Source organism: Chlamydotis macqueenii, chromosome 29 (genome assembly GCF_036417535.1).
Source record: "Chlamydotis macqueenii isolate bChlMac1 chromosome 29, bChlMac1.mat, whole genome shotgun sequence".
NCBI classification, from domain to species: domain Eukaryota; kingdom Metazoa; phylum Chordata; class Aves; order Otidiformes; family Otididae; genus Chlamydotis; species Chlamydotis macqueenii.
In genome coordinates this window covers 2,128,820-2,146,880 of record NC_141584.1, presented here as the reverse complement: position 1 = coordinate 2,146,880, position 18,061 = coordinate 2,128,820, and the positions used below count along the sequence as shown (strand labels likewise).

The window sequence follows — 18,061 nt, the reverse complement described above, 5'->3', positions numbered from 1 at the left end:
CCCGGCAGCAGGGGACCCTGCCCCCTCCCCAGGAGCAGCTGGGCAGGGTGGAGGTGGGCGAGGTCGCGCCCCCCGCTGCTAGCACAGCCCCCCGGGGGGAGCAGGACCCGGGGCATCCTGGGGTCTCCTGGGAGGGGAGGGCAGAACCAGGGGCACCCCGGGCTATGGGGGTCCCTTGGCGGGGGGCAGGACCAGGGGCATCCCACGGTGCTGGGGTCTCTCGGGAAGGGGGGACACTGCCAGGGACATCCCGGGGTCTCCTGGGAGGGGGGGGACAGGGCCAGGGACATCCCGGGGTGCTGGGGTCCCTCTGGGAGGGACACACAGGACCAGGGGCATCACGGGGTCCCTCAGGAGGGGGGGGCAGGACCGGGGCCATCCCGGGGTGCGGGGGTCCCTCAGGAGGGTGGGGGCAGGACCGGGGCCATCCCGGGGTGCGGGGGTCCCTCAGGAGGGGGGGGCAGGACCGGGGCCATCCCGGGGTGCGGGGGTCCCTCAGGAGGGTGGGGGCAGGACCGGGGCCATCCCGGGGTGCGGGGGTCCCTCAGGAGGGTGGGGGCAGGACCGGGGCCATCCCGGGGTGTGGGGGTTCCTCAGGAGGGGGGGGCAGGACCGGGGCCATCCCGGGGTGCGGGGGTCCCTCAGGAGGGGGGGGCAGGACCGGGGCCATCCCGGGGTGCGGGGGTCCCTCAGGAGGGGGGGGCAGGACCGGGGCCATCCCGGGGTGCGGGGGTCCCTCAGGAGGGGGGGGCAGGACCGGGGCCATCCCGGGGTGCGGGGGTCCCTCGGCAGGGCGGGGGCAGCCCCGGCTTTTGCCCCTCTGCGGGCGGGGGCCGGGTACCGGTTCCCCTCGCCGTTCCCTTCGCCCCCCCCCCCCAGCCCGGTGCCCCCCCCTTTCCCCCCCCGCGGGGGCGGCGGGCCGGGATTGGCGGGGCGCGGCGGAGGCACCGCCCGGCCCCAGCAAGTCCCCAACTTTCTTCCTGCCTCCCCGCGCCGCCACCGCACCGCCCGCGCCCCGCGATGCTGGGCCGCCTGCCCCTGCCCCTGCTCGGGCCCTGGCTGCTGCTGCCGGTACGGGGGGGCGCGGGGCAGCCCGGGGGGGGGGCGCGGGGCAGCCCGGGGGGGGGGGGGGCTACAATTCGGGGGGTCCGTGCCGTTGCGGGGCGGGGGATGTGCGGTGCGGTGCGGGGGGGGGGGTCGTGCAGTGGTGAGCGGGGGACGCGCGATGATGGGGGGGGGGGGGCGTGCAGTGAAGGGGGGTGGTCGGGCAATGGGGTGGGGGGGGAGTGCAGTGGGGAGGGGGACGCGCGGTGATGGGGGGACGTGCGGTGATGGGGGGGGTCGTGCGGTTGGGTGAGGGGGTTGTGCAATGGAGGGGGGGTCGTGCAGTGGGGTGGGGGGGGCACACGTACCATTCGGGGTGGGGGTCGCGCCGTCGCGCGGGGGCTCAGGCGGTCACGCAGAGCGCGGACAAGTGTTGGGGGGGGGATGCAGTGCTGAGGAGGGGTCGCGCAGTCACGGCGGGGGGAGAGTTGTGCGGCGGGGGGCGCGGGGCAGGGGGTGCACGGGTGGGGGGGGGTCCCGCTCGCCCCAAGTTCGGGGCTGTCCCGGGCCCTGCGCGCGGCCGTGGGGCGGAGTTGGGGGCCGGGGGCGCAGCCGTGGGTCCCGCCGCCGGTGCAGCCCCCCCCGCATCCCCCCGTTGCGGAGCGGTGAAGGCGCCGTCTGGCAGGTGCGGAGCGGGGGGGTTGGGGGGGGGGGGGCAGCGAGACGCGCGAGACGGAGCCGCGAGTGAGCGTGGGGGTGGCCGCGCGTGGGCGGGTCGAGCCCTCTGCCGAGGCGGGGTGGGGGGGCCCCGCGCCTGTGGGGTGCGTTTGTCCCGCACCGGCATCGCACCTGCGGGTGGGAGCGGCGGGGGGGCGGCAGGGTGAGCCCCCCACCCCACCCCACCCCGGGGGGGGGGGGCCCTCCTGCACCCAGAGCGGAGCTGGGGCGGCAGAGCTTTCCCGGCCCCCCCGGGCTGGGAGCGCTGGACCCACCTGCGGAGGTGACGCCTCATCACTGTCCTGACTTGGTGCGGGCTCAGCTCCAGCACCCCCCCCCGCCCCCAGCCCCGTCCCCCCCTCTCGCCGGGGTGCCCCCTCCACCGGGCGCAGCTCCCGCAGGGACGGGTTTGGCCTTGCCCGGCCGAGCGGGGGGGCTCTGCCCTGGGGGGACGCTGCGGATGCAGAGCCACCCCCCCGCCGTGTCCCCCCCCGGTCCCACACATGAAATGCTTCCCAAGGCCACTCACCCCCGCGTGTCCCCCCTCCGCCACCTCCTCTTGGAGCCCAGCGAGGGTTTGTCCCCCGCAGTGGGAGCTGCCGGGTTTGGGGGGCTTCAGCTGCGCCTGCTGCCGCTGTCTGTGGTGGTCGTGAGCGGGGGGATTTGTGCCCCCCAGCCCTGCCGGGGGGGCCGGCCTCGCCGCCCAGCAGCTCTGATTCCCTGACACTCCATTTTTACTTTCCGTGTTTCATGAATAAAATCAAACGAGTCGATTCCCGCTGGGGAATTGGATGCACATCAGGGACCCCCCCGCGCCCCCCCCCGCACAACCCGACCCCCCGGGCGAAGGCCCTCGTCTCGCCGCGCTCCTCCCTGCGCCTGGGCAGATGGCTGGATGCGGGGGGCTCGGCGTGACCCCCTCCGCGTGTCCGGCTAACGCAGCGCGTCTGTCGGCGCTGGAGCTGCCTCGAGACGGATGCGTTGGTTTGGGGGAGGCGAGGAGCGGGGCGCTGCCCCTGTCCCCCTCCCTGCAGCGGGGGGCGAGGTGGGGGCTCACGGCCAGGGGCAGCGAGCCCGTCTTGGGGTGCAGGGTGGGCGCGGGACCCTCCTGCCTCTCACACGTGGGAAATGACCCCGGGAGATGCGGGCGGGGGCCGTGAGCCGCAGCCCCTCCGCGTGGGGGGACGGTGGTCTGGGGGCTCCCTGGCGTGGGACCGCGCTGCAGGAGGGGCCGGGGGCTGCGCAGCCGCGAAGGGGCGGCTGTCATTTCGCAGAGGGGAAGGGGCGATTCCTGGCCAGCAGCCCCCCAGCCTTCCCGGCAGGCGGGTGCCAGCCTTGGCCCGGTGGTCCCCATGCCCGGGCGAGGGGGCGACCCCAGCCCGGGCGCTGAGCGGGAGCCAGGGGCGGAGGGGCTGGGGTGCCCGGCAGGAGAGCGGGGCGCGGGGGGCTCGGCGCGGGAGCGGGGACAGCGGGTGCCTTCCCTCGCCCCTGCTCGTGCCCGCGCCGGACCGCGCCTTCGCGGCAGCGTGCCTCAGTTTCCCTCCCTGCTGGCTGGCGGGGAGCCGAGATGGCGGGCGTCTGCGCAGCACCTGGCGTGTTGCTGGCAGGTTTTCCTTCCCGGATTAACTCTTCCCGGGAACGCCCCGCCTTGCCGCGCCGCTGCCCGTGCCGGTGGGATCCTGCTGGCGTGGGCCGTCACCCACCCCGGGAAGCTCGCCCCGCTTCGCCCCCTTCGGCCCCCTTCCCTCGCTGCCCCCCGAGAGCCGTCGCAGGGCTGCGGGTCGGCGGCTGACGGATGGACTCGCTCTTCGGCAGACGCCGCGGCCCTTGGGGTGCGAGGACGCCGCTCTTTGCCCCCCAGCTCCCCGTAACGGGGGGATCGAACCCTTTCGGGGCACAGCGTACCCCATCTGGGGCCAGAGCAGGGGACGCGGGGTCAGGGCAGCGGCGCAGCCCCGTGAGCCCTGGCCGGGGGTCCCTCTCAGGGCAGGCGGGACAGTGGGGTTGGGGATCGGGCCCCCCTCCCCGATTCCTGCCGCCCCGCGAGCCGGCGGCCGCTGCGACGGGCGCTGTGTGCCCAGCATGGCTGAGCCACTCTATCGCCAAACAAACGCGCGCCGCTCTGCTGAAAGAAGGTTTCCAAGCGACTCATTTCCCTTTTTTTAATAACTCTTCCCCGCGGTGCCCTCTGCACCCCGAGCCGGGAGATGCAAAAAGGCTGCAGCGCGGGGCGGCTGGGTTGGGGGGGGGCGGCGGCTGGGGAGGGGGCACCCAGGGGTGCCCCTGGGCCAAACCCGCTCCCGCTTTTCCGCTCCGGTGTTCTGGTTGCGATCCGGGCCCCGCTTTATTGCTTCCCCCCCCCGCCTTGTTTTTCATCGCCAGTTTGCTGCGGGGGGCTGCGGGGGGGTGGCCCGAGCTGGGACAGCGATGCGGCCGGCAAAGCGGGAGCCCCCCCCCCCCCGCCCAACCCGCACCAGCTGAGCCCCCCTCCGCCCCGCCGCTAATTGCACCTGTGCCAATTAACACTCCCAGATTAAGGACTTTTGCCCCCTCCCCCCCACCTTTCCCCGCATCCACAACTCCCAGGGAGCCGGAGCCCCGGCAGGGGGGTGATGCTGCGCTGAGACCCCCCCAGCCCCGAGCCCCCCGCTCCCCCCGCCCTGGCCGAGCTCCAGCATCTCGCAAGCCTGGCTCAGCCTTCGCGCTCGGGCGCCGAAGGTAAATGGCCCAGGGAAGATGAAGCTTCCTCTCTGCCGCTGCGAAGGAAATCATCGCGTCCCCCCGCCCGGCTGCCCCCCTCCCTGCCTTTTTTTTTTTTTTTTTTTTTTCATTCCCGATCGCTGTAGCAAAAGGAAAATCATTGTGGAAATGAGCGGCCAGGCTGCAGAAATGATGGGCTGCATGGAGCCGCATGGGCCCTGCGCTCCCGGGGGGATTCGGTTTAATCTCCCCCCCCTCGCCTCCCCAGATAAATCCCCGGCGGCCCCCTCGCTGGGACGGGGGCTGCCCGCTGTACGCCCGGGGCACGGCGGGTCGCTCGCCCGGTGTCCCAGCCTGGTGGCCATCCCGGCAGCCGGGGTGGCCTTGGCGGGGGTCGCGGCGTGCGAAACCCCCCTCGTTCCTCCTCGCGGGCGAAGCCCCCTCGTTCCTCCTCGCGACCCCCCCAGCCTCCCTCCTTGGCACCCGGAGCGATGCTCGGCACCCGGAGCCCGGGCAGGGTGGCCAGGACAAAGTGGGGCCGAACGGGGTCCCTGGGGGTCGGCGGGGGCTCCCGGGGCTCGGTGGGTGCCGCCGCCCCTCCCTCTCTTCTCCTGCAGGGAGCGTTCATCCCTGGGAATTGGCTGTGCCGGGGGGGGGCGATGGGGCGGCGGGGGGTGCGCAGCGCTGCGGGGGCACCGCGATGGGGTCCCCACGGAGGGGCCAGCCCCCCCCCGGTTTGCCCCTCTCCGCGGTGACCTTCGCGCTGGCCCTGGCTGGCGGGGGGTGTGTGGTGCAGGGTGGACGGGGGGGGGGCCCGGGGGGGGGGCTGGAAATGCAATTTATGATCCCGCCTGATACGATCTTATAAAATTTCCCGGGCACACTCGAAATTACATTTCCATAGCTCAGGAGAAGCGATCTCCTCGCGCGCCGATACCTGCCACTTTTATGGCCACATTTATTGCAATAATAAAGTGAAACGGTGAGGCGGGGGGGCGGCCTGGGGGGGGGGGGAGAGGCGGCTGGGCACAAGGTAGGAGCTGCGGCCCGGAGGGTCTGGGGTCCCCCTGGTTTGGGGGGTCCCGGGGAAGCTGCCGTCTCTCTGCGCCCCCCCCCCCCGGAAGGACCTCGCCCGCCAAGGAGCCGGGGCGGCTCTCAAGGGGAAACTGAGGCAGAGTGCGCGGTGGGGAGGGGGACGCGGGGGTCCCGGCGGGTGACCTGGGACTCGTCCCTGCCGGCTCTGCCTCCGTTTCCCCCGCGCCGTCCTCGTCCGAGGGGCCGCGGCCCTGGCACCGCGCGGGACGGCGGCGCTGGGCACGCGGCGCAGCGCTGGCCGGGGAGCAGCCCCTCTCCCAGTGACCCCCGGTCCCGCTGCGCGGGCCGAGGCGGGCGTTTCGGGCGGGCCGGGCTGCGGGGGATGCTGGCCGCGCGCTGCCTGGGCCAGCGGGACTCGGTTTCCCCCAGGCCCCCTCGCCCCCTCCCCGCGCCGTTCTCTCCTCATTTTCTCCTTCCTTCCCTTTTCTTCCTTGAGTCCAATGACTCACACAAGCCCTGGATCCTTTGCCTGCCGCTGTCTCCTCCCTTCTATTATATTTTTTTCCTTTGCTCTTAACAGCACTTTTCTTTTTTCACCCGTCGAGGGAGGGGGGAGACTGGGGATGAAGATTTTTTCCCCGCTCCCCCCTCAGCCACCTCCCAGCTCCCGTCTCACCGCGAAGCCCTTAAAAGTAATAAATAAATAAAACAGGGGCTGAGAAAAGAAAAGGCAGGAAACGAGTGACAGGGAAAAGGAACCGAAACGAAGGGAAGGAGGAGGGAAAAAAAAAAAAGTCCTGCTCGGGCTATGAAATATTTATTAGCCAGCGCGTGCCGAGCGCGTTAATAAAGCTGCGGCATTTGCATATTTTTTCCGTCTGCGCGGAGCGAGGTGTCTGTTTAGGGGGTGACGGCGACCGCGGCTGCGGGAAGCCGGCTCCTCCCGGCCCGCGCGGGTCGTGCTCCCGCGCGAGGCGACGCCGGCCCTCGCGCGAGCGTTTGGGCGGGGACGTCGCCGGGAGCAGGACCCCAGCGTGGCTCTCGGGGGGTCCGGCCGCCGCCGTGGGCTGCGTGTGCGGGGCGGACGGTGGTGCCGCGGTGACCCGACGGTGCATGTGGCTTTGGGCGGCTCGTCGGCGTGGCACGGCCGCTGCGGTGGGCGCCAGCGAGGGCGGCGGGGGGGCGCGGAGCAGGGCCAGCCCGCAGCCCACCCGTACAGCCCCCGCGGGGATGCCGACCCCGGGCCGCGCGCCCCCGTCCCGCAGCCCTGTCCTTGCACCCACGAGTCTTCGCTGCCGCCGCCCTCCTCGGTCGCAGCCTCCGCGGGCAGGGACGGGCGGCCGGGCTGGGCCTCGCCTCGCGTGTCGGCTCCTTCGGCCCCTGGGCTGCTCCCAGCGCTCCGGTGCCCTGGGCCCGGCGCCGGTGAATTCGTGGCACCGCAGATTTCCCTCGCGGGGACGTCCCGCAGCCGGGCGTGCAGAGGGGCGGCCGAATCCCGACGCGTAGCTGGGCAGGAGGCGCAGGAACGCGTTGGGCGCGGGGGCTCCCGTGCAAAGGCACACGTGCAGAGCCACCTCGCTCCGTGCGCACACGTGTAACCGTGTCTGTGCACACGCAGATGTGCTCACAGCGACGCGCGGGGGCATTTGCGCGCGTTCCACCGCGTGCGCCAGCAGCCACCGGCGTTTGCTGCGTTCACCTGCGCGCTTGCCGCAGGTGCAGACGCCGGAGCACGCGCGCGCCTGCAGCTCGCCGTGCGCTCTCGCCCACGCGCGGCCGTCCGGACCTGCGTCGCAAGCCTCGGCGCGCTCGGGCGCGTGCTCGGGTGCCTCCCCGCAGCCCAGCCGAGCCCACCGCCGCGCCGCGTCACCCTGCCACCGCATTAGCACCCGCGCGGCGCCCGCGAGATAAATGGGAGCTGTCAGAGGCACCTTGTTTGCTGCTAACCTTTGGAAATGCCACGCCGCCCGGGCTGCGCCGCGCCGGGGGAGCGGGCCCGCGGGATTGTTGCTCACCACCTCCAATTAATCTCCTCGCGCTAACGAAGGCAGCGGGGTGACAGGAGAGAGAGAGAGCGGCTTGACCTCGCGCCACGGGGAGAGCTGGAGACCCCCGCTCCGCAGATCACGCCTGCTCCGCCACTGAGCCCCACCGCGGCGCGGGGACGGGGCGGCGCGGGCTGCGGGGCTGCGGCGGCGGGGCCTGCGGTGGGATTTGGCGCGGGGCTGGGGTGGTTTGGCCCCGAGGTGGGGACCCTCATCAGCCGTGGCCCCGTTCCCGGGGCGCCGCGCGCTCCTCGCAGCCCGCGCTGGGGCGGCCGCCCCGCCGCTCGCTCCCCTGCGCCAAGGTGACCGCGGGGTCTCGGGGGAGCAGCTGCTGGCGCTCAGCCCCCGCCGGCAAATGGGATGTGAGCGGCCATCACCGCCGGGCTTGACAAGCCAAATTGATGGCGGCACCGCCAGCCTCCCAGCTCGCGCGCGCGCCCCCCAGCCCTTCCCGCATCCTTGCCTGGCCGCGCAGAGCGGCACGCGGGTACCCGCACACGCGCCCCTCGTCATCTGGGGGTGACGCGCGGGTGCGGCGGCACGCGCGTGTGCAGCAGTGAAACCCGCGCGCGCCAGGCAAAACGCAGGCGAATGGTGCGTCGCGGCCGGAGCCCAGCACGGGACGGATCCTGGTGCAGCCGGGAGGGCAGGGGCTCCGTGCACACCTGTGCAGGGCCGGGAGGCACCGGGACCCCCGCGCGCGAGGCCCGTGGAGCGTGCCCGAGCGGTTGGCATGCGCGTGTGCGCGTGCAGCACCCCCGCCGCTTGCACGCGGAACCATTAATATTTAACGCGGGGTGCGAGCGGGACCTGCCCTGAATGCCGACGGTGCTGGGGGTGCGGGGGGTGACCTTGCCTCCCCTCACAGCAGGGGTTTGCCGTGGGGCCCCCGCACCGCGCCCCTTCGGCGGCTCCGTGACCCCGTCCACCCCCCGGGGGCTGCGGGAAGCGAGGGTCCGCGCTCCGCGCGCGCGCCGCGATCGATAGCCCTGCCTGCGCTGGCAGCCGCTGCCCTGCTCTGCGATTCCCTTTCATCCCCGCTCCCCAGCAGCTCCTCGGGGTGGGTGGGAGGCTGGGGGGCACCCGCGTCCCCGCAGGGGTGAGGGTCCTGTTCTCCTGGAAGGGCCCTGCCCGTACCCCGCGGCCCCCGGCCCCGTCCTGCCCCGTCCTCCTGCACCAGCCTGGCCCGGGGACGCGCAGCCTCCGGTGACGGGGGGGGCTGGTGCCAGTGCCCCTTCCCCAGTGCGTCCCCATCCCCACTGGTACCTGCTGCATCCCCTGCCCACCGCCTGCCTGTCCTTGTCACCTCCCTGTCCTGCTGCATCTCCTTCTGTCCGTTCCCCATCCCATCCCATCCCATCCCATCCCATCCCCATCCGCTCCCATCCCATCCCCATCCCATCCCATCCCCTCCCCATCCCCTCCCCATCCCCATCCCCTCCCCATCCCATCCCCTCCCCATCCCCTCCCCATCCCATCCCCTCCCCATCCCCTCCCCATCCCATCCCCTCCCCATCCCATCCCCATCCCCATCCCCATCCCATCCCATCCCATCCCATCCCCATCCCATCCCCATCCCCATCCCATCCCATCCCCATCCCATCCTCCTCGCCGCAGCAGGCCACCTTGGAAGGGGGGGGGGGTGCATTGGAAAGGGAAACTGAGGCGGGGGGGCCGCGGTGGCTCCCGTGGCGCTGCTGGGGGCAACCAGCCGCCCTGGCTCCCGGCCCCGGCTGAGCCGAGAGCCAGCGCCGAGCTGAGAAACCTCCAGAAACCTTTCCCGGCCGGCGGGGGCTTGGGCGGCACGCGCTCGCGTGTGCGCATCCCCCGTGGGCTGCGCTGCTCCAGCCCCTGTCTGCGGGTGCGGGCGGGTTTTGGGGGGGGTCCCCTTCGAGCTGCGGGGTTACTGGTGCCCCCCACCGGCCTGTGTGGTGGTGAGGGGACCCGCTGCCTCCCCACGGCGGGACGCGGGGGGCTGCGGGCTGGTGAATACGCACGAGCGGGATTGATGCCAGCGCAGAGCTGAGGCCGCCCCCCCCCCCCCCAAAACCCCGCTCTCCTGGCCGGAGGGGGGGCTGCTGGGGGGCTGCCCTTCTCCCCCTCCGCCATTTATCTCTCCATCTCGCGGTCCTGCGGCTGGCTCGCTGGCTGCCTGGCGGAGGCACCCGGCTTTGAAGCTGCGTTGAAATATAGATAAGGGCGAAGGCAGCAGCCGCGCTCAAAGAGACTGGGAGGGAGCTGGGGGGTGGCCAGAGCCAGGCGGGAGGCTGCGGGGATGCTCAGCCGCAGCCTCGCGCTGCACAGCCCCTGCGCCCCCTCCCCAGGCTGGACCCTCAAATCCTCCCCTTCCCGCAGCCTGCGCTGAGCTGGGACCCCCCTCAAATCCCCCCCCCCCCTTCCCACAGCCCAGGCTGGGACCCCTCAAATCCCCCCCTTCCCACAGCCTGCGCTGAGCTGGGACCCCCCTCAAATCCCCCCCCCCCTTCCCACAGCCCAGGCTGGGACCCCTCAAATCCCCCCCTTCCCACAGCCCAGGCTGGGACCCCTCAAATCCCCCCCTTCCCACAGCCCAGGCTGGGACCCTCAAATCCCCCCCCCCCTTCCCACAGCCCAGGCTGAGCTGGGACCCCTCAAATCCCCCCCTTCCCGCAGCCCGTGCTGAGCTGGGACCCCTCAAATCCCCCCCCCTTCCCACAGCCCAGGCTGGGACCCCTCAAATCCCCCCCTTCCCACAGCCCGTGCTGAGCTGGGACCCCTCAAATCCCCCCCCCTTCCCACAGCCCGTGCTGAGCTGGGACCCCTCAAATCCCCCCCCTTCCCACAGCCCGTGCTGAGCTGGGACCCCTCAAATCCCCCCCTTCCCACAGCCCGTGCTGAGCTGGGACCCCTCAAATCCCCCCCTTCCCGCAGCCCGTGCTGAGCTGGGACCCCTCAAATCCCCCCCGCCTTCCCACAGCCCGTGCTGAGCTGGGACCCCTCAAATCCCCCCCCCTTCCCACAGCCCAGGCTGGGACCCCTCAAATCCCCCCCTTCCCACAGCCCGTGCTGAGCTGGGACCCCTCAAATCCCCCCCTTCCCGCAGCCCAGCTGGGACCCCTCAAATCCCCCCCTTCCTGCTCGCCTCCTCCCGGCGTCCCCCACGGAAAGGGTCACCCGGAGCGCCAAACCTGCCAGCGCGGCGCGAGCACCTGCCAGCTCACGGGCGACAGTGATTGACGAGGCCGGGGCAGCGGGAGCAGCGTCCCGCGTGGCGGGAGCAGCTGGCGGGGCAGGCGGGGGCACGCGGGGCACCGCGGCGCTGGGCTCGGGCAAGGGAAGGACGTGGGACGTGTCCGGGACTGGGTCCCCGAGCTGAAGAGGTGCCAGCTGGCTCCGCTCGCCGCCGCCGCCGCAGTCCCGGCAGCCGGGCAGGGCGATGGCCGTGGGGAACGTGGGAATGGGAATGGGAATGGGAATGGGATTGGGATGCTGTGGTCCCGTCCTGGCTGGCGCCTGGCGGGAGGCGAGTCCGGCCCCCTGGGTGCGGGGGTCCTTTTCTGGACCAGGGCGGCCGGGTGCTGCCGCGGGACATCCCAGCGCTGGCTGCGGCTCCTGGTGCGGAGCCCTGCCGAGGGCTCCCGGCTCTGTCGGACAAGGGGATGTCCCGTTACCGGCACGGGGACCCCGCAGCCGTTTGGCCTCCTCCTCCTCCTTCTCCGTCTTTTCTGCTTTGCTGCAATTTCCTCCTTGTTCCCTGTGTGCCCCCCCGCCCGCCCCGCTCCGCACGCGATGCGCCCCGCTCTTCGGCCTCGCCGCAATTATCCGCAGGGCGGAGAGGCTGCCGTGCAGCTTGGCGGGGGTCTCGGCGTTTCAGCCGCGGATCAGAGGCGCTGGGTAACGCAATTAGGCTCCGCGGGCAGGCGGCGCGGGGCTCCGCTGCCCCCCCCCCCCAGTGTTTTACTGGTCTCAGCCATGAATTGTCCAGTGTCCTGCCTCCTCCCGTCGCAGGGACGTGGGTGATGCTGGAGGAGCAGCCCTGCTCGTGGGGGCTGGGGGGTGGCACGGGCCAGGGGCAGCTCGGCTCTGGGCATGGCGGGGGGCATGGCGGGCGGGGGGGGGCGTGGTGCCAGAGGGGTGCACGGGCATGGAAGGAAGGGGTGCAGGAGGGGCACCCGGCCACGGAGGGGTGCGTGGGGATGGGCAGGAGGGTGAGTGAGGGGTGGTGGGCAGGGGGGTAAGCGAGGGGCTGGGGGGCAGAAGGATGCACAAGGGGCTGGGGGGGGGAGGAGGATGCTCGAGGGGCAGCAGGCAGGAGGGTGAGCGAGGGGCCAGGGTGCAGGGGGGCGTACGAGGGGCTGGGGGGCAGGGGGATGCTCGAGGGGCCGGGGGGCAGGGGGATGCTCGAGGGGGGGCCGACACAGCTGGTGCAGTCTCTGCCCTCTTTCCCAGGCGGTGTGCGCTGGGGGCCACATCGCCAAGACCCTGGGGTACCTGGAGCTGGGCACCTCCGGCCTCCTCAAGGATGTCCCCTACGGCACCCTGAAGCCCCCGGGGTTCGACCCCGGGCGGCTCATTCCGGCCGAGCCCCCCCGGGGTGCAGGGACCCCCTCGGGCGCCGCGCGCAGCCCCTGGGACTGGCAGAAGAACCAGACGGCCGGCGAGCTGCCAAGCCCCCGCGCCCGCCGCAAGCCCTCCCTCAAATCCGGCCGCGCCAAGAAGATTTTCGGCTGGGGCGACTTCTACTTCAACATCAAGACGCTGAAGTTCAGCTTGCTGGTGACCGGGAAGATCGTCGACCACATCAACGGCACCTTCAGCGTCTACTTCCGCCACAACTCCTCCAGCCTGGGCAACGTCTCGGTCAGCATCGTGCCCCCCTCCAAGGCGGTGGGCTTCGAGGTGCTGGTGCCGGCCCCCCCGCCGCCGCTCTCCTGGTTGCCCCCCCAGCAGAGCACCCTCCCCGAGGGGCGCCCGGCCAAAGCCCTCAACTGCCACGTGGAGTACGAGAAGACGAACCGCGCGCGGAAGAACAAGCCGTGCCTGTACGACCCCTCCAAGGTGTGCTTCACGGAGCACACGCAGAGCCACGCCGCCTGGCTCTGCGCCAAGCCCTTCAAGGTCATCTGCATCTTCATCTCCTTCCTCAGCATCGACTACAAGCTGGTCCAGAAGGTCTGCCCCGACTACAACTTCCAGCACGACAACCCCTACTTCGGCTGACGGCCGGGGCGCCGGGTGCCGCACGGGGGGGGGGGGGGCCGGGGGCTCCCGCACCGCGTCCCTGCTGCAGCGTACCCCGCATCGCCCCCCCTCCCCCGCCATCGTCGCTGCAGCACCTCCCCGGGGCGCAGGAGCGGGGGCACGGCCGGTGCGAGGGTCCCGGCCCCGCCGCCCGCCACGTGGCCGCGCTCCCGTCCAGGGGCTGGGGTCCCTGGGGTGATGGGCGGGAGTTGGGGGTACAGCCCCGTGCGACGGCGTCGGCTGGGCGCGGGTCCCCACCATGGTGGGTGTAACAGGGGGGGTTTGCCGCGTGCCGGAGAGCTCGGGCGTCGAGCCGCGTACCGGGGCGGCGTTTGCCTTTCTGCAGCCGTGGGAGACGTACACGCGTGTGCACGTGGACATGCGTGGGCACGCGGTCTCTGCGTGTGCGAGGCCACCTGCCCAGGCGTTTCGCAGCCTTTGCCCCCCCATTGCCCCCCCCCTCCCCCCAGGCTGCGGCGGCCGTGGGACCCCGCACCAGGCCCCCGGTGCCCCGCGGAGCCCACCGCCCCCATCCGCCGCCCCTCTCCCCCCCCGCGCCGTGAAGAAGTGCCGTGCCAGGGGTGGGGGCCCGGGGGTCCCTGTCCCCGCGCCGCCCCGGTCCTCGCCGGGGGCTGCCCCCCACCCCCGGTGCTGAGCAAGGACTTCTTCCTATTTTTTTAAGAAAATTCAAATGGAAAAAAAAAAAAAAAGTGGGAAATAAAACCATCGGGAAAAAGGAAACGCGGTGCCGTGTGCTGATGCCGACACCCCGGGATGGGGGTGCGGGGGGGGGGGGCAAGGACGGGAGGCGGGGGTCCTCCCCGGTTTCCCGTCGGGCCCCGCGCTACCGGCAGCTCCTTGGCCCCGCCCAGCCCCGGCAGCGCTCGCGCGGGGGGGCGGGGCCGGGCAGGAACCGGGCCCGGGGCCGGGACCGGCAGCGGGATCCGGTCGGGACCCTGCTGCAGCGCGGGCCGCGATGTGGCCGCTCCGCCTGGGCAGGGTCAGTCGCGGGGCCGGAGGGGGGGTCCCGCGCCCTGGGGGGGTCCCGGTGCTCGGAGTCCCGGTCCCCGGGGGGTTCCCGTCCATGGGGGGGTGGGGTCCCGCTGCTTTGGGGGGGTCCGGGTCTCAGGGTGTATCACGGTGCTCGGGGGGGGTCCCAGTCCCCGGGGCGTCCCGGTGCTCTGGGGGGTCCCGCTGCTTTGGGGGGGGCCGGGTCGCCGGGGGGTCCCGGTGCTCGGGGGGGCGGTCCCAGTCCCCGGGGGTATCCCGGTGCTCGCAGGAGGTCCCGGTCCCTGGGAGGGTCCCGGTCTCCAGGGTGTCCCGGGGCTCTGGGGGGGTCCCGGTGCTTTGGGGGGTTCCCGGTCCCGGGGTGTCCTGGTGCTCGAGGGGGGGTCCCAGTGCCCGCAGGGGGTCCCGGTGTTTGGGGATGGTCCCGGTGCCCCGAGTGCTCTCTCCACACGTACCCGTTTCTCCCGACCTCCCGCCATCCCAGCACCCCTTTGCAGCCTGGGGGGCTCAGCTCCTGCCCCCCCCACCCCCCCCTCGGATTGGGCAGCAGCACCCCCGGTCCCCACGGACTTTGTGTCCGTCCCAAAGTCCCCGGGCCGGGGCAGCCGCCGCCACCGGCCTTGGTCCCTGCCCCGGGACGGCGGGTGATGCAATGGGGCGGCGGCGGTTACATCACCCGTGACCGGGCACCGTCCCCTTCCGTGGGCCCTGGGTGGAGGGGAGCAGTGGGGCCCCCCACGCAGCACCGTGCACGACAGGGAGAGCCCCCACGGAGCGGCTAAGGGGCCAGGGGACATTGGGGGGTCCCCACGTGCCCACCCTGAGAGGTGGCAAACGACGAACACCGGGGTCTCACCCCTGGCGCTGTCACCTCCTGGACATTTTGGGAGCGAGGGGGCCTGGCACCCTGTCAGCCCCCCCCCCGCCCCTTCTCCTGCGCAGGCCCTGCAGCGATGTCGTGGCCCGGTGGCCACCGGCAGCCAGCGGGCACGGCACGGCACCGCCGCGGCGGCTGCCGCCGGCCACGCGCCCGGCTGGACGGGGCAGGAGAGTCTGGCCGAGAGCGACCCCGAAATGTGGGCCCTGGTGCAGAAGGAGAAGGATCGGCAGTGCCGGGGGCTGGAGCTCATCGCCTCTGAGGTGGGGTGCGGTCCTGGGGGACCCCTGCTCAGGTGGGGGCTCTGCTGCCCCACCCCTCACCCCCTTTTTCCCCCCAGAATTTCTGCAGCCGGGCGGCACTGGAAGCCCTGGGTTCCTGCCTCAACAACAAATATTCGGAGGGGTACCCCGGCAAGAGGTAAGGGGGGGCTGCAGGAGAGGTTAAGGGCATCCCGAGGCAGAGCGGGTGCCTCCGGTGGGGCAGGGTGGGGGGGCTGTGGGGAAAAGCCCCCCCATAACCGCCTCCGTTCTGCCGCAGGTACTACGGGGGAGCCGAGGTGGTGGACCAGATCGAGCTGCTGTGCGAGCGGCGGGCGCTGGAGGCGTTCGACCTGGACCCCGCGCGCTGGGGCGTCAACGTTCAGCCCTACTCGGGCTCTCCGGCCAACTTCGCCGCCTACACCGCCCTGCTGCAGCCGCACGACCGCCTGATGGGCCTGGACCTGCCCGACGGGGGCCAGTGCGTAGCGGGATGGGGCGGCCCGGAGCCTGCCGCCTCCCGGGCGGCCCGGCCTGATCCGGCGCCTCCGCCTTCCCCTGCAGCCTCACGCACGGCTACATGTCGGACGTCAAGAGGATCTCGGCCACGTCCATCTTCTTCGAGTCGATGCCCTACAAACTTGACGTGAGCCGAGGGGCGCGGGTTCCCGGGGGACGGAGGGATGCGCCGGCCGAGCCGTCGATCCCGGCGGCGCCCGAGCTGCTCTGCCGTCCCCGTGTCCCAGCCGCGTCCCGGTGCCGCGGGGTGCTTGGGAGCTGCCCGGGGTTCGGCCGAACGCGCGGAGCTCAGAGCTGGGGGCAAGGGGGCGCGCGCGCCTCGGCGAGCGGTGTGTCCGTCCCTCGCAGCCGGCCACGGGCCTGATTGACTACGACCAGCTGGAGGTGACGGCGCGACTCTTCCGTCCCCGGCTCGTCATCGCCGGCACCAGCGCCTACGCCCGCCTCATCGACTACGCTCGCATGAAGAAGGTACGGGGCGGCGGGCCGCGTCCCGGGTGACGGGAGCGCTCGCACCCGCAGCGGCGTCGGGGCCGTCACCCCCACTCCGCTGGCGGCCGCGGGGACAGGGACGGCCCCGTGACGCCCCGCATCCCCAGGTGTGCGAGGAGGTGAAGGCGTACCTGCTGGCGGACATGGCGCACATCAGCGGGCTGGTGGCGGCCAAGGCCATCCCTTCGCCCTTCGAGCACGCCGACCTGGTCACCAGCACCACGCACAAGACCCTGCGCGGCGCCAGGTGAGGCCGCGCCCGCTGCGTTTCGTGCAGGAGGGCGGTAGCGGTGCTGGCGCTGCCCCGGGGTGCGGGGCGGGGGGGGCGAGCCCTCGCCGTGGGGCTCCGGCGGGCGGGCGAGAGGGGTGGCACCAGCTCTCTGTCGCCGTCAGGTCGGGGCTGATCTTCTACCGCAAGGGCGTGCGCTCGGTGGACAAGAAGACGGGCAAGGAGACGCTCTACGACCTGGAGGACCGCATCAACTTCGCCGTCTTCCCCTCCCTGCAAGGGGGGCCCCACAACCACGCCATCGCTGCCGTGGCCGTGGCCCTCAAGCAGGTCCGTGCCGCGGCGGGGGGGCTCGGGGGCCGCCCGCGCCCCGCGCTGACGCCGTGTCCCCCCCTCCCCAGGCCAGCTCGCCGGCTTTCCGGCAGTACTGCCAGCAGGTGCTGCGGAACGCCAAGGCCATGGCGCAGGCGCTGCTCCAGCGCGGGTACACCCTGGTCTCGGGTAATGCCCCCCGCCCCGTGCTTTTGGGGACAAGGCGGGGGACGGGGCTGCGAGTGGCACCGCTCGGTTTCGGTGCCCGTGGGGAGCACGGGCGGGTTGGAGGGCAGAGGAGGGGGTGCGAGGCGGGACAAGGGCAGGGGAGGGGCTGGGGTTTGGTGGTGAGGAGGGGGGGGTGGCGGGGGGTGCTCCGCGCCCCTCACCCCTCTCCCTCGCTCCCCAGGCGGCACCGACAACCACCTGGTGCTGGTGGACCTGCGGCCCAAGGGCATCGACGGCGCGCGGGCCGAGCGGGTGCTGGAGCTCGTCTCCATCACCGCCAACAAGAACACGTGCCCGGGGGACCGCAGCGCGCTCACGCCGGGGGGGCTGCGCCTGGGTGAGGGGCTGCGCCTGCTCGGGGTGGGGGGCTGGGGCGTCCCCCGCTCTGCGTAACCCCTCGCCGAGGGCTCCGCGTGGGAGCTGGGAGGTGGTTGCTGGCCCGGAGAGGAGCACGGGACCTCACGGGGGCCGGGGACCCCCTCGGTGGGACCGGCTCCTGCGGATGCTGCCCCCCCCCCCCCAACAGATGGGCTCCGTCCCGCAGGTGCCCCCGCGCTGACCTCGCGCCACTTCTGCGAGGAGGACTTCCAAAAAGTCGTGGCCTTCATCGACGAGGGCATCGCGCTGGCCCTGGACGTCAAGAGCAAAACCAGTGAGTTGAGACCCCCATGCCCCCCCTTCCTGCGTGCCCGTCTCCGTGCGGGGACTGTGCCCCTCGCTGCCGGCCGCTCCCCGCTTGCCCGGGGGGCTGCTGGAACGTCCCCCCCACTCCATCCCCAGGCAAGCTCCAGGAGTTCAAGACCTTCCTGCTGCGGGACGCGGAGACGCAGCGCCGCTTGGCCGACCTGCGCCAGCGCGTGGAGACCTTTGCCCGTGCCTTCCCCATGCCGGGGTTCAGTGACCGCTGAGGGGGGGCTTCCCCCCCCCTCCAGCCGCGCCGGGACTACCTGGGGGCGAGGGGAGGCTCGCAGCCCCCCTCTGCGTTCCCTGCTCCCCCCGCCAGCACCTTTGGGTGCTCCCTCCCCGGGGTGGGGGGACGGCAGCCCCCATCCTGCTCTCAGTGTTGGGGTGCGGAGATCCCCCCCAAATCCCTGGAAGGGGGGGGGACCAGCCCTCACTCCAGCCCCTTTTCGATGAGGTGGGGGGTGCTAATAAAAGGCGGGGGCAGAGGCTGCTGGCGTGGAGGTGCGTGGGTGCCGGTGACGGGGGGGTGGTGGGGGGCAGCGTACCCCACCTGGCGCTTCGCCCAGCGGGTGCTGGGGCAGGGGCGAGGCTGCGGGGGGGTCACACTGAGCCCTAGAGCCACACAGGCCCGGTGGGGGGGGGGGGGGGGAGCTGGTGGGGGTATGTTGGCACCGGTGAGACCCCCCTCGCT

The 18,061-nt window shown here is 72.8% G+C and overlaps 2 protein-coding genes across 2 annotated transcripts; both read left to right on the top strand.

The window, feature by feature from the left end:
* Positions 1–978: 978 nt before the first annotated feature.
* Positions 979–13,291, top strand: NXPH4 (neurexophilin 4). The gene is made up of 2 exons (XM_086768930.1): positions 979–1,071; positions 11,970–13,291. Exons 1-2 carry the CDS (start codon positions 1,021–1,023, stop codon positions 12,738–12,740), a joined length of 822 nt encoding a protein of 273 aa, XP_086625056.1. The 5' UTR covers positions 979–1,020; the 3' UTR covers positions 12,741–13,291.
* A 340-nt stretch (positions 13,292–13,631) lies between these two features.
* On the top strand, positions 13,632–17,856 carry SHMT2 (serine hydroxymethyltransferase 2). Its single transcript, XM_086768923.1, has 12 exons — positions 13,632–13,761; positions 14,712–14,909; positions 14,987–15,066; positions 15,187–15,387; positions 15,471–15,552; positions 15,774–15,896; positions 16,025–16,164; positions 16,311–16,476; positions 16,548–16,647; positions 16,868–17,023; positions 17,231–17,338; positions 17,467–17,856. The coding sequence occupies exons 1-12, from the start codon at positions 13,738–13,740 to the stop codon at positions 17,592–17,594; spliced, it is 1,506 nt and encodes a 501-aa protein (XP_086625049.1). The 5' UTR covers positions 13,632–13,737; the 3' UTR covers positions 17,595–17,856.
* The last annotated feature ends 205 nt before the right edge of the window (positions 17,857–18,061 follow it).